The sequence below is a fragment of the Hyaloscypha bicolor genome (assembly GCF_002865645.1).
Source record: "Hyaloscypha bicolor E unplaced genomic scaffold K444scaffold_13, whole genome shotgun sequence".
Taxonomy (NCBI): domain Eukaryota; kingdom Fungi; phylum Ascomycota; class Leotiomycetes; order Helotiales; family Hyaloscyphaceae; genus Hyaloscypha; species Hyaloscypha bicolor.
Window position 1 is genome coordinate 122,668 of NW_020194515.1, and position 13,577 is coordinate 136,244.

Here is a 13,577-nt window from a genome sequence, read left to right on the forward strand (position 1 = left end):
TTGTATTGACTATTGAACAATCACACGAACACCTTCCAAGACTCCCGGCGGTTGCGGGATCCGGGTGGAATTTCTTGGGGCGGAGGAGGGTGTCGGCCAAGGGCTGGGCGTGCGAGACGTCGTAATCAGGCGGGCGCGGAAATAGGAACTCTTGGCTCGGCAGATATCAGCGTATTGAAACGAGTCCGCTCTTCATCCAGCCAGAATGGCTCGCCTCCATTTGTAAGATTGGCGTGTATATATGCCTTCATCCAGGTTGATATCTGTCGCTGGGAGACGCCTGAAGCTCCCGGTCACCAGTCCGAGTCCGAAGAATAGACTGCACGACCAAAATAAACCTCAAACGGACTCTGATCGAGTGCTTGGATAGAACGTCAACTCAAAACAGGCCACCCAATGTTTTTCCTTTTCTGCTCTCGTGCCAGTAGGGGGGCGAATTGGTGAAATATCCTGTTACGTGAGCTGAATGAGTTCGGCCACGGCCAAGAACCCCCGTGCTTGGCCATCGGAGCGCATTCTCTTGGTGCCTAGACTTTTCCGCGAGCGCCATCTTGCTCGCCAAGAGCGTGTCAGCCAGTCATGCGCAGATCGCGAGCCAGGCCAGAAGGGGCAGAAGGGGCTGTGTTGGCGCCGAGAGTTTTTGCCAAGACGCTGCGAGATGCGTGCACCCTCGATGTGACTCGACTCACTCGAGCGCATTGATGCCTTATTCGGTGCCGGTCTCTGCCTATCTCTTGCCAAGATCTCCGAGGTCGCCGGCTAGACGCACGCACTTGCTCTCTCGGGGCCGCGCTCTTCCTGCGCCAAGACTTTATGCCAAGGCGCTAGAGGTGGAATCTAGTGATGCCAAGACTTTCAGTTCCGCTCTTCTGGGTACAAGTAAAGACAAGCTCTCGCCCTTTCCCGGGCCTCGATCTGAGCGTGTTTACAAACCCATTCTCCTCTTACAGGACCTCTTTGTTTTGACGGCTTTCAGACGTGAATATCGAAGAACATCAAGCCTCGAGTATCGACTGATCGCCGCTATTGCACGCGTAGTGCCACGCTACGTAGCCGAATTGATTGTTGATTGGCGCTCCCTCAACGCCCCCTCCACCATGTCTGCCCCCGCTCAGGAACAGCAGCAAGACGCTGCGCCTGCTGCCGCTGCCGCCGACGCAGCCAGACAGAGCATTGCGGCTGATGATAACTTGGCCTGCCAATGGGACAAGTGCTCCGAACGATGCACCTCCGCTGAGGCTCTCTTTGTATGTCCAATTCTTCCCAATACTTAATTTCGCCTCTCCGCGGATGAATTGATCTAACTCTCGTCCAGGACCATATCTGTGAGAAGCACGTCGGACGAAAGAGCACAAACAACCTGAACTTGACCTGTGGATGGAACTCCTGCCGCACTACCACTGTCAAACGTGACCACATCACTTCTCACATCCGCGTCCATGTCCCATTGAAGCCTCACAAATGTGACTTCTGTGGAAAGGCATTCAAGCGTCCACAGGACTTGAAGAAGCATGTCAAGGTATGTCTTTGCAGGCTTCCCCTCAAGAATCGCCAAATGACCAAATATAGACACACGCCGATGACTCCGTTCTCCTTCGCTCCCCTGAACAGCACGGACACCCTGGCCAGGGCTCCGGATACAGAGGTGGCAAAGGTATGTGAAGCAACACAATGGTGGTGCCCCTACATACCCACATCTGACGAAGAAAACAGTGATTGCTGACCTGCAAAACCTTGCAGCAAATGGTGGCGGCTACTATGATCAAAGTACCCATATGCACCCTAGTGGTGGCGGCGGCTATGCCACTTCCCACCACCAAACCCATCCCGGCTACTATGCTCCTCAGCAGCAACCTTCCTACGGCCCCGTCTATTACCCTGTCAGCCATGGTGGTGAAGTTGGCCAACATGCTGCGTTCGATTCCAGAAAGCGTAACTACGATGCCTTGAACGATTTCTTTGGCGACCTCAAACGCAACCGTATTGATGCTTCTTCCTACCAACAAGTCGGACAACGATTGGTTGCTCTGCAAAACATTCCCATCCATGGCGGCGCTATTCCGACCGATTACATTTCCGCCGGGCCTTCTCTGGTTTCTGTCGATGGCCACGGACATGGCGGCGGCGGCGGTGGTGGTCACCACGGTCACATGCCTCAACACCAATATGCTCTGCCACTGCCAAACTTGAGGACCAAGAATGACTTGATGAACATCGACCAGTTCTTGGAGCAGATGCAAGCCACTGTGTATGAGAGCTCCAACGCGGCTGCAGCTGCTGGCATTCAACAACCGGGTGCTCACTACACACACTCAGCCATCAACTTCCGCCAAAGCCACTCTCCACCACAGACAGCCATCAACAATCTCAACCACTTGAACAATCATGTCTCTGGAGCTCCTATGATGGCAACCCACTCCGCGCAATCTACGTCTTCGGGCACTCCAGCATTGACGCCGCCTTCAAGCTCGGTCTCTTACACTTCTGGTCACTCTCCTGTTTCTTCCCACGGAATGTCCCCGACACAAAGACACAGCTCCACTACCTCAGCAGCATATCCAAGTCTTCCCGCTGTCTCAATGGGCTACGCGCCTCACTCCACAACCGCACCAACCTCCACCCTTGGGCCCAGCTTCGATAGCGATCCCCGCCGCCGCTACTCAGGAGGCATGCTCCAACGAAGTGCTAACCCACCCCGTAGCACCGACATGATGGATGTTTCGGATGACTCTGCTACCCCGTCACCAAAGGATGCTACTCCCCAACCGATGACCGTCCGGTCCGAGGTTTCAAACAACATCGACCCCGCGCTCTCTGGCGTCAGCTCCCCAGGTGCCCACTCCGAGAGTGGTGATTCTGCGCGCGATCGTGCTGAGGAGGCCTGGATCGAGAACATCCGCCTCATCGAGGCCCTCCGCAAGTTCATTTCCGCCAAGCTTGAGCGTAAGGAGTATGAAGACGACGAGGATACCTCGATGGGTGGTACTGAGGAGAAGACCAATACACACAAGAGCTCCGAGAATTTGTATCCTACTCTCCGGGCTGATGACGACTAGGGGTTGACGATTAATGAATTTTGCATGGCGTTCACGGATGACTGACACGATAAGAAATGGTGTATGGCTCTGCGTTTTTATGACTTGATTGCTGAGACAGTCGGTCTCTTGCTTGCTCATTCGTTGTTTTACAAGAATCAAAAATACCACTTGCTGAATAAACTTGATAAATAAACAAATCTGCTGCAAAACGAATGTGAAGTCAGTTGCATAGCAAGTCCGTCAGGGTCACGATTCCACCTGAACAGCGCTAAAATTGCAGTGCTAGGTACGCATACTGATCCACTTTGCACTGTACTCGTTACACCGAATTTGATTGGTGCACTCCATTTCAAATTAGGGAGATCGAGCCTCTTGACGACGCTAAAATTGCAGTGCAATTAGTGTTCCTTGCAGAAGTGTGCCTCGGCATACCTTCTATTCGAGGTCGCACACAGCTTTCACCAGCCCCGTGAGGGAAAGCACTGCAATTTTAGTGCCTTCAAGGAGGACCAATCATACACACAATTTGGCGTCGTCGAGGAGGAGCAACAGGGCCTTGATCATTCAATTCTGGGTGGAGTTATTTATCAATCCCAGCACGTGGTGGTTTTTTGACATGGCTTAGTGCCATGATTTACTTTTGATTCGATAGTATCTTCTCAATATTCCTACCAGCCTCATGCAGACCACGTGGTGGAAGCATTCGGTGAAGATTCCAGGAAGCTTGTAAGCTCATAGAGCATGAGAACCTTGAGACGATCGTATCAAAGACCTCAAGTGAAGCAAATCAACCAACTAATCAAAGGCAAGTATATATATAAAGGTAGAAGATAGAGGATAAAAACTTTGAAAAGATATTCTCAATTCGCAAAGCCCTCAGGCGTGATTCTCTCTGTATGCTATGCTAGTCCCTTGGGTGATGCTGGTGGTCAAGATACAAAAGTAGTAACAGTTACCAAAAACATACTCATACAATTCGATTGCTCATCCATGCCCATACCCCAGCACCAGAAGATGCGATAAGCTCCAGTTCCAGCCATAGGTCCATGCCCCATAACTCCAATGCCAAAACTCCAATAACAAAGAGAGCATTTATTTCTTCTTGCCTCTGGCATTGACCTCTCCCTTCTCGCCGATGCCGAGCGTGACTCTGCAGTCAGGGCAGTACCATTTCGTTGTTCTAGGCGGGATCTCTTCCAGGCCAACACACTCAAGGTGAAACCATTCTTTCTCACACTTGATAGAGGTTAGCATCTTCCTTATCAAAAAGAGAAAAGATAAACTTACATCGTTGTTCTCGCAGCCAATCATTGTGCCAAAGCTTACGCGATTACACAAGCAGTATCGAGGCTCATCAGGGTCAATGATGTTACCCTCGTCATCAACCTCATCATAGATCTCTTGAGCTGCGCTTCCTTCACGGCCGTCTTTCTTTTCCTTCTTTGTGCCGGCCTTCTTACGCGTTGCAGCGCTTCGCTTACCGACACTGACTGCAGCAGAGCCTTCAGAGCCTGCGGTAACGACTCCAGGCGCCGGGCGTTTTGTACGCTTGCTTGGTTGGCGAGGTTCAGGGGCTGGAGTGTTGCGAGCAGTACTGGCACGGCGGGGTCGGTCGATTGTGGCTGTTGCTGTGGGGCCGGCTGGCTCAAGGCTAGCTGCTTTGCTACGAGAAGAAGTCGGTCGTTTGAGCGGAAGTGGTTCCTCCACAGGAGCTGGAGTGGCAGCAGCAGAGGTCCGCCGAGGCCGGGTATTAGTCGCAGTTTCGACAACTGGCTTCTTAACATCCTTCCTTGCAGGCTTTCTCGATTCTTTAGTAGGTGGTAAGATTGGAGTTGAAGACTTCTTTGGAGACGGAAGAGGAGCGGGAACAGCAAGCAGATCAGAGGGTCCGTCAAGGGGAGTCACGACTGTCTCCGAGGCAATCGATGGAGCAGATTCGGCCTGGGTTAATGGAGATGCTTGCTTTGTTGAAATTGGTAGTGGTGCAGGTACTGGTGTCTCTGTTTTGCTTCTCTTGAACGGTGGCTTCGTTGGCTTCACAGGTGATGCCTCTCCTTCAGCAGGCTTCTCAGCTTCACCTTCAGGGGCGGGGGACTCTCGTTTGCGTTTCTTGGCTGGAGCTTTGCTTGGTGTCTTGGCAAATGCTTTCTTGTCGTCCATGTTCGGAGGCTTGCCGAAGAGACCTCTCATTGCGTGAGCTGCTGCAGCCATCTTCCGAGCAGACTCCTCAGCTTCTTCAGCGGCCTGCTGTTCCAATGGAGTTAGTAATTGCATAGTCGACGGGAGAGCGCAAGTTTCCAAGACGCTCCCAAAGGAGGTTTCTGGTACTTACCTTGGCAAGCTCTTTTGCTTGGTTCTCCTTCTTCAATTTCTTGGCTTCATTCAACTTCATGCCGCGATTGCTGAGTTGAGGTTCCTCTAGACGTAAGGCCTCGACACTGATGGCTCCCTCGGCATGAACTGTCTCGCCCCTAAGTTGCGGTGGTTGTGGTTGATCGAATGGTTCTCCTGCAGCTTCAGCTTTAGCCTTTGCTGCTCGATATGCTTCAATGCCACGACCGAGCATCTTCAGCTCGCGTGCAATCATGGTATCACTTGGGCTCCAAATTGCATTCTTCTTCATCCTCTTCCTAAGATGTGCTAGCTCCCATGCATTCAATTGCAACCAGGGAAGATGCTCGTCCCCTTTCACAGCATCAGCTGGCGGTGGCTTGAGCTTCGCTAGAGCATTGCTTGTTGATATACCAGCGACTGCGCTATGAACTAACCATCGACTTAGCATGGAAGTTTCCTGACTGTCAAGGAGGGGGCTGAGAAGTTGAGAAGCCAAGCTCCCAAATTAAATAAATATGGCGGCTCCCACGATGCTCTGGGGATCTGAGCTCTCAAACAAAACAAAGCTGTTAGGTAGTGAAATAAGCTTACCATTTGTGCCCATGACCCCAGGTGGTCGAGGACCGCGGGGTGGCTTAGGACCCTTGTCCTTCTTCTTCGATAGCTTCAACCTGATCTTGCCAGAACCAAGCGACCGACCTGGTGTTCCATCCCGTGGAGTGAGAGGCTCGTCATAGGAGTCATAATCCTCGCTATCAGAGCCAAACGAATAATAATCAACCTCATATGGAGCAAGAACCTCACCTGGGACGGTAATGCGAGGAGCTCGAGGTTGGCGTGGCCGTGGTTGGTGTTCTGCTGATGCACTACCTCCCAAGGTCAGAGTGATTTTCGGGGCCTTCGCTTTCTGGGGAACTGGACTTGGCTGTCGAGAGGGTGGGAAGTTCGCAAGCGATTCTTGGAGCTTGAGCAGAATCGTCTTCGCTCGATTGTAATGGCGGTCCACGTTCTCAGCCATGCGATTCGCCTCTGCCAACGAGAGTGTGCGGGAACTGAATGCTTGCGCCAGATTCTCGGAGATCTCTGCGCGGAGCTGCTCCGGCTTTCCATCTGTAGGACGGTTCGGAAGCTCGCCGTATATCCGGGTGAGCTCGTTGACCTTGGAGGAGGCGTCACAGTATGTTTGGTCGAGGTTGCCGATGAGAGTCAATGAGCGGCACAAATCGGAAGGGAGGTATTCAGTGAAGTCGAGGAAATCAGTCACGACGGCATGGCTCTCTGGATCAGTAGGTAAATCGAGTGGTTCCATACTGTTGGACATCGATTGAAGAGCTTCAGCAATCTTGCCCTTCCGCCGGGAGCTGGGAGAGGTGGTTTCGAGGGCGACGTCCATCGAGGCGGATGGGGCCATCTCCTGGGTGCTGTCTTGTGCCGATCTGGACGCTTCGGTTTGAGATGGAGGAAGCTTTATACGGCAAGATAATGACCCATCATCGAGCCATCTACAGACACCATGTCAGTGAAATGCAATTCTTCTGTGCGGAGACGCGGTCGGTAACGCGAATTCTCAGGCCCAGCGCTAGAACGAATCCCTGCTAGCGGCCCAGAGCCTCAGAGCACGTGAATTTTCGATAAGAACATGGGAAGGTGAATCTTACCGTCTAGAAGCATCGCTGGCCATCGCAAAAGCCATGTTTCACGTCCCGCGGACGATAGTTATGATGTTGGGGAGTAAGGGGCGGCCTCGATGTTGATAATCTTAAAGAGGTTCCTTCCAAAAACAAGCGCGGCAGAGCGCGTGATCGCGCCTTCCAGATGTGTTTCAAGTGGCTTTACCCGTCAAGTATTGAAGTACACTGCGTACATCGACGTTATGGTCCGTTTGATGAGATGCTCTGCACCGCCGCAAAAGTGAATGCAAATAACTGTTTTGATATATATCTCTCGCTTAGAGCATTCTTCATACTATTTTCCCTTACCCTGTCTCGCTCCGTGAATCATCCCACAAATGTAGCATGCCTCCAGCCATAACTCCCTTGTCCCAAAGAGGACAAAACAAAACCCCAGCCCGGAATGTAAAGAAACCAAGCACATCCCGAATCTAAACTAGAGTCTTTTTCAAACAACATCAAATCTCACACTAAACTCCGCCATCCACATTCACCGTCTATTTCAAAAAGCTCAAATAGCTCAAATAGCACAAACAGCGCCTAGCGCGGCTCCTGTTATGCCACTGGCAACAAGCCATACCAAAGAGAACCCGACTGCTCCTTTAGCCTCAACACCCTCAATCATGAAAAACGCCTGTACAAATGTGTTGACCCCTGTAACAAGCATCAAAGCAGCCGTTCTCGTAATGACAACCTTTGTCCTCTTGCTATAGCCCCACACATTATACACCACATGTTCTCCGAGGTTCGCAGTCGCTGGATTGAAAGCTGCCTTTTTAGCATCCGCAAGAGAAGGCTCAGCTGCCACCGAAGGTGTGAATATGAAACATTTTGCAGCTAGTCCCAGGAATATGGTGAGAGGGAAGAGCGAGATGGGTGTTGCGGCATGTGCTGGTGCAACAGTCGGGATATTCGAGAAGTATGTGGCAAGCCAAACTGGCAGGAAAAATGCATATGCTGTGTAGAGGGTGACAGCGTAGATTGCGCCTGCGAGAATCGTGGCATAAATCTGGATGGATGTCGATGACAGGATTTCGTTGTTGGGGACCTTCACCCAGTATCTTGTATCTGACGTTGAGTGTGCCAGTGACAGAGGGCGGAGAAGTCTGAAAGGGATGTATGTTGTAGTTATGTCGATTGCGAGAGAGAGGAGGACTGCAACGGGCCGGATCTCATAGAATGTGCTAAGCAGGTAGAGCTGTACCAGAGTTAATAGAGAACTTTGGGCGTAAGGGAGATGCCTTACTGGAGGACCATGAGATAGCAGAGTTAAAGCTGCCAGGTCATAGCCATCATAATTTCCATACCAGCCCAGACCAAGCTCAAATCTACAATACCTTAAGCTGATGCCCAGCAATGGATGGAGCGTAACTCACATTCTCCACCCGACTAACGCGCCAACTTGCCACCATTGATCCAAACTCCTCGACACGCTCGCTAGATCTGCTGTTTGACTTGAAGTAAAGGAGTAAAGCATCGACGAGAACGTTAAGCTCAGCAGTACTAGCAGGGGAAGCCGGAGCAATGGAGGTATCTTCGAGGGACGGATAACTGCATCATCTTGCTGAACAACAGCTGTCGCCTTTTCACTAAATTTCCCTCTTAACACCGGCATGGTGGATGTGCGAGTGCAGTAAGGAGAATGGTGGAATTTGCAACATGAGGTTTGGTTGTGGACTGAAGCTCGCGATGTTTACCCATCGAGAGCTTTAAAGCGGTGACGTAGCTTGGCCTGTCGCTCAGCAACCCACCTACCCATGCAAACCAAGAAGAAAAGGAAGCTTGTAAATTTCTTCACCGACTCTCAGACCTTCTCCCTTCTTCAACGCCACATCTATCTCCAGTCTCATTGTATTTACGTTCTTCAAATGTATCGGCCAGTCGCTGATACGCAAGTCAAGCTGTGCACGAATACTTCAGTATGTTTACAATGCGCTCATAGGTCACCTATTCCAGCAGCTGGCAAGTCACGAAAGAGAAGATCACATTTGTTCATCACCATGTTTCATACATTGACAGATATCGTGCTATATGGCATTTGGAAACATAACCACTGTTATGGCGTTGTGCTCGACGCGATAGTTCAACTTTAACCTCGAACGTGGAAATCTACTGCCAAGTCCACGTCTCGGTGTTGAAAGCCCCACGGAGACATTGCTCGCCGGATTTATATATCAGATACTACATAGGAAATGCATCCATCTCGAGGAGATATCATTCCTCCATCCGACCGAATACTCCGTCATCGTCCTCGTCAGATCTTCGTCGATCGTAATCTTCGTCATCATCAGCAACGGACTCATTTTCCATCTTAATATCGCCGTCAAGCTCGACTCGGTTGCGGGTGTAACTCTCAGTCTGGCGAGGGTGTTGGCTTGGAGTCAGGGTCGAACCAGAAAAGTTGGACTGGCTCAAATATTGAGTAGGGATGAGAGGCACTGGAGGAGCATCGAGAGGGAGAGTGACTGGCACAGTTCTGGGTGTGCCGGTCGATCCGAAGCTGCATGAGAGAAGCTCGACGGCCGCGGCGAGGCCTTCATCCTCTTGATTGCTGCGACTGATGCCCGAGCTCAACGGACGACGCTCGCCACTAGGTTGACGATAATGGCCAAACCCGGATCCATTGGGCACACTACCTCCAGCAAGAAGGTTTGCCGATGGCGCTGATTGATAACTACGCGAAAACGTGTGCCCACTGCTGTACCGCTTGTGTTGTCTGCCGCTGCTGTAGGTATTGAAAATGTCAGCTTGTGGTGGAGGGGTCGTGTCCGCGGAGCTCGTGCCATCATGCTGTTCGGAAGAGCCTGATGCAGCAGGACTCGCCGAATCCTGGTCGCTTTGGAAATCCTTTGCAGAGTCGGGTGGAGTTGTGCCGTCTTCGTTCATCGTCAGTAGCACTGAGGCTGCTTCCAAAAGTTGGACTTGCTGGTGCTTAGAAATAAGCAATTTGGAAGTGTAAGACCATTCAGGCGTGTGTTCCCATCTGCAGCAAGTGTTAATTAACAATGTTCTTCCAAAAGCTCGCACAGCGGTCTTTTATGATTTTTACCCCCCACGGACAGTGCAACAGCGAAGCTCAGATGGACCACGCAGGGAAGGAAGGTGGGCACGAACAAATGCTTAGACAAACAGCTCGAATGCTTATATCCCTTGCCACACGTCCCACATTTGAGTTCACTGCCGTTGGATTTTTTGCCGTCCTTCATCAAGTGTTGACCTTCGCTAGCTCGTCTCATACGGGACTGTTTGAATGCCGTCTCTTCATCGTCATCCATTTCATCATTCTGCTCGTCGTCAATGGCGCTCTCGCTCCTGTCCGATTTACCAGTTGAGGTCAATCGAATCCTGTGTCCTGGCAAGCTCGCGGGTGGTGACGGAAGACTACCAAGAGCCGCAGACCTGGCCGAGGCGTTCTTCGACATTGTATTTCGGCGATTAGTAATTGGCATGCCCAAGGTGGTATCTCCAGCGTCCCTGACTGCGGCTACCATGGCTGCGACATTACTGGCATTCGAGGACACACTCTTCCGCCGTGTCACCCTGTGGCTTGTGATAAGAGAGCCCGAAGATACCGAGTGTGAATGATTTCGTGAATGGGATTTAGGAAGGGAGCCAGAGTATGTAGACATTGACAGGCGGTGTTGGCTCAGAGGCCTGGAGGAATGTTGGATTTCCTGGAAATTTGTCTGTGATCAGCAGAGATCTAAAAATACACCCACCCAGTCCAGGACTGAGGTAAGACCGACCTTGGAAGAAGCCATGTTTCTGGAATATTTTGATGAAGACGGCCCTCAATCCTCGAAGCTCGGAGAAGCTACAATATGAGGGCCGAGAAAGTGATCGACAGCAATGTGGGTGGAGGTTTCGGAAGGTTAATATCGAAGCTCAAGCTACCTGCATAAGCAAGCGAGAACCGAAGCTGTAGGTGGATGGATGGATAGATGACCCTTGAGAGTTGACTTGCTGGTGCAAATAGCGAGAGATGTTCGAGAATTTGGTGGAATTGTTGGAAAGTTGGAATTGAAAGCAGGCAGGTTGCGAAACAAAATTTATTCAATTGTCGCACATGGAATGGGCGGGCTGCGGCGAGTGGTACTGGGGGGGATGTGAGACGCGAAAGCAGCGGGGTTTCGAAGGCGGATGGGCAGTGAAGGTAGGCTGAGCACAAATCGAATAAGCAGCAAAGCCCTCGATCAATGCGTGCAGAGGGGTCGTGAGTCGGGTCGTACGTCAATGGAATCGTGATGCTGTGGCAGAAATAGAAAGAAAGTGCAGTGCAGTGTGAGGGTGCAGAGCGGAGCGAAGTGCAAGGGAGTGGGAAAAAAGTTGGGAGTTTCTGGAGTTGAGGGAGCGAGTTGGTTTGGAGATGGTTCGCTCGCTCGCGGCCCGCCCAGGACTGAGGACACAAACCGAAGCGGACCAAGACAGGGCAGGTGCGCCCACAGCCAGGGCAGGCAAGTGCCAATTACGATCGCTTGCGTGGGGAGGGGCAGAGGGGCAGAGGGGGGAGGGGGAGGGGGAGGGGAGGAGGGGCGAGAGATTTAATGTAGTGAACCACACCCAAGTTCTAGAGCGCCGCAGCGCAGTGCAGTTCGGTTCGGGGTTTGAACCGAAGTGTGTGTTTACTTTAGACGGGTCTCAAGAATGATTTCTTGCGTTTTTTCAAGACATCGGCCAGGTGCGTCACTGCTTAAAACCTCGTCCAGGAAAGTGTCGACCTCGTCAGTGACCTTCCACAGAGGCAGTGGCAGTGGCAGCGGCAGCGGCAGCGGCAGCGTCTTTTGTTCGCAATTTTGGCAGCACACGGCCACTCGCCCCCCGTGGGCCATGTCAAAAGAACGCCGTCGTTGCGAAATCGAGACACCCAGGCCAGGCCCGGGGTAGAATGGCGAGTGCACTAGGCCGCATCGGGGCCCCCTCGTGATTCTCCAAAACAGCGCAGTCTCGCAGCCAATGATCTGTGTCACAGGGCAGCTGCTCCGCTGTCTTTGGGCACCCTGGAAGGATCACGCCCATTGGGGGCAGGCTGGCCCAGGCTGGGAGGGTGTTCACTGCTCAGTGGCGGCAGCCGAGCCAGCCACATGACCAAGGATTGGGAAGGGAGCGCAGGCAGGGAGCGAAGGAAGGAAGGCCACAGGCCGGGGGTCGCGCTGTACCACGGTATGGCTGCTGTATGGCTGTACCACAGTATGGCTGCCGCTGCTGTATGGCTGGCTGGCTGGCTGGCTGGCTGCCGCCTTCCTTCTCCAAACCAGGCGTGCGAGTGGGAGTGGAAGTGGGAGTGCAAGTGCGAGGGAAGAAGCGCCATCTGCCGCCCGACGAGCTGGCTCCACTGCTCCAGTCCCCCCAGGAGCGCATGTCGGCCATGTCGCAATTGCAACCATCGGATTCATCGGCGGCAGGCCCTGGTGTGGATCAGATACGGTAGAGTGACCATCCAGGAGGAAATCCCTTGTCAAGAGCGCGGCTTCCTGGCCACATCGACTGCTCGGCGAACATGTGGTGGAATCAATATTGATTGTTGCACGCCCTCACGAAAGCCTGCAACTGGGCGAAGAACTCGCTGACAGCCTAGCAGGCCTGCCAGCTCCGCCGTAAGGTACGGGGAAAAAACTACGATCTGGTGTATCAATCTATCTCCTGCTCGCATGGTGCCCGTTCCTGGCGGGTGCCGCCTCTTAAATAGCCTATGGATGCACACCTTTGTTGAGTCTGGCACGCCTCCCGCGGCTGTCTAGATGTCTCGATGTCTCGATGTCTAGATTCCAGTGTTCCAGGTTCTAGGCTTTGGTCTGCTCGACTTTTCGGACGGAGTCCGCAGGATCAGCGCTGCTTATTTGCCTGATCAGCGTTGCTCACACTCAAGCTCATGGACATTTCATTCGTCCAAGATGCCCAAAATCAAAATTGGAGGACACCGATCTGACAAGCCCATCACCGGTGCGCTCCACAGAATTATTTTGTCGCGGGTAGGCCGATCAGGCCTCAAATGGGGCGCTTCCCACGGCGGCTGCAGCAATGCTCAAAGCGGGGAGATGTGGCCTTCACGTTGATTGGAACCTGCACGCCGAGGTGGCCAGCGACGCCTGCCTGCCAGCCATTTGAACGGCACAAAATCCCCAGTGGGAGGAATTGCACCACGGTGAGTACGGCGTTTTCTGGCGGGAACTGCGAGTGCAAACAAGAGGGGGATCGAAGTAAAAGGCCGTGGCGGGCCCGGATGTATCCAATGCAGGTCAACCTCTGATGTTGGCACGCCCTGGTCCATGCAAACAAATTGTTGCTCGGATCGTGGACATGCTTACTTATCACGGGAGTCCGATCGAGCCTGTCCAAGGGCTCAAGGGCTCAAGGGCTCAAGAGTTCAAGGCTCAAGGGTAGCCCGTGCTGGAGATACGGTAGGGCTCGTGGAGATGATGGAGGAGATCGGCGCTCGTCTACTAGCACAAAGTATAGCCTCGGAGCATTGTTTTTCTTGAGCCGATTTCTCAATTCAGCCGTCAGCGCCAGAAAGTTCTGCGGTAGAGTACTATGG

General features: G+C 52.5%; 4 protein-coding genes across 4 annotated transcripts; 1 reads left to right on the forward strand and 3 right to left on the reverse strand.

Annotated features, from left to right (window-relative positions):
- Positions 1-904: 904 nt before the first annotated feature.
- K444DRAFT_649556 (uncharacterized protein) lies at positions 905-3,056 on the forward strand (the record flags this gene model as incomplete). Its single annotated transcript, XM_024885582.1, has 4 exons — positions 905-1,247; positions 1,316-1,519; positions 1,570-1,654; positions 1,714-3,056. The coding sequence occupies exons 1-4, from the start codon at positions 1,098-1,100 to the stop codon at positions 3,054-3,056; spliced, it is 1,782 nt and encodes a 593-aa protein (XP_024743275.1). The 5' UTR covers positions 905-1,097.
- Positions 3,057-3,630: 574 nt separating this feature from the next.
- K444DRAFT_579527 (uncharacterized protein) lies at positions 3,631-6,928 on the reverse strand. Its single transcript, XM_024877666.1, has 4 exons — positions 5,964-6,928; positions 5,371-5,801; positions 4,326-5,285; positions 3,631-4,274 (listed from the first exon to the last, which is right to left on the reverse strand). Exons 1-4 carry the CDS (start codon positions 6,781-6,783, stop codon positions 4,131-4,133), a joined length of 2,355 nt encoding a protein of 784 aa, XP_024743276.1. The 5' UTR covers positions 6,784-6,928; the 3' UTR covers positions 3,631-4,130.
- A 321-nt stretch (positions 6,929-7,249) lies between these two features.
- K444DRAFT_606651 (uncharacterized protein) lies at positions 7,250-8,721 on the reverse strand. The gene is made up of 3 exons (XM_024879033.1): positions 8,419-8,721; positions 8,289-8,370; positions 7,250-8,240 (listed from the first exon to the last, which is right to left on the reverse strand). The coding sequence occupies exons 1-3, from the start codon at positions 8,655-8,657 to the stop codon at positions 7,563-7,565; spliced, it is 999 nt and encodes a 332-aa protein (XP_024743277.1). The 5' UTR covers positions 8,658-8,721; the 3' UTR covers positions 7,250-7,562.
- A 535-nt stretch (positions 8,722-9,256) lies between these two features.
- K444DRAFT_639563 (uncharacterized protein) lies at positions 9,257-10,803 on the reverse strand (the record flags this gene model as incomplete). Its single annotated transcript, XM_024884394.1, has 3 exons — positions 9,257-10,025; positions 10,157-10,716; positions 10,789-10,803. The coding sequence occupies 3 exons, from the start codon at positions 10,801-10,803 to the stop codon at positions 9,257-9,259; spliced, it is 1,344 nt and encodes a 447-aa protein (XP_024743278.1).
- Positions 10,804-13,577: the final 2,774 nt, after the last annotated feature.

Excerpts from the sequence above, each read along its gene's own strand:
- K444DRAFT_579527 (XM_024877666.1), bottom strand. The coding sequence starts at position 6,783 with ATGGCCCCATCCGCCTCGATGGACGTCGCCCTCGAAACCACCTCTCCC. Across the intron at positions 5,802-5,963 it reads TGGGGTCATGGGCACAAATG|TTCATAGCGCAGTCGCTGGT; the intron begins GTAAGCTTATTT and ends GTCGATGGTTAG. Across the intron at positions 5,286-5,370 it reads AAGCAAAAGAGCTTGCCAAG|CAGGCCGCTGAAGAAGCTGA; the intron begins GTAAGTACCAGA and ends CCATTGGAACAG.
- K444DRAFT_606651 (XM_024879033.1), bottom strand. The coding sequence starts at position 8,657 with ATGCCGGTGTTAAGAGGGAAATTTAGTGAAAAGGCGACAGCTGTTGTT. Across the intron at positions 8,371-8,418 it reads GCGTTAGTCGGGTGGAGAAT|ATTTGAGCTTGGTCTGGGCT; the intron begins GTGAGTTACGCT and ends AAGGTATTGTAG. Across the intron at positions 8,241-8,288 it reads TGCTATCTCATGGTCCTCCA|CTCTACCTGCTTAGCACATT; the intron begins GTAAGGCATCTC and ends ACTCTGGTACAG.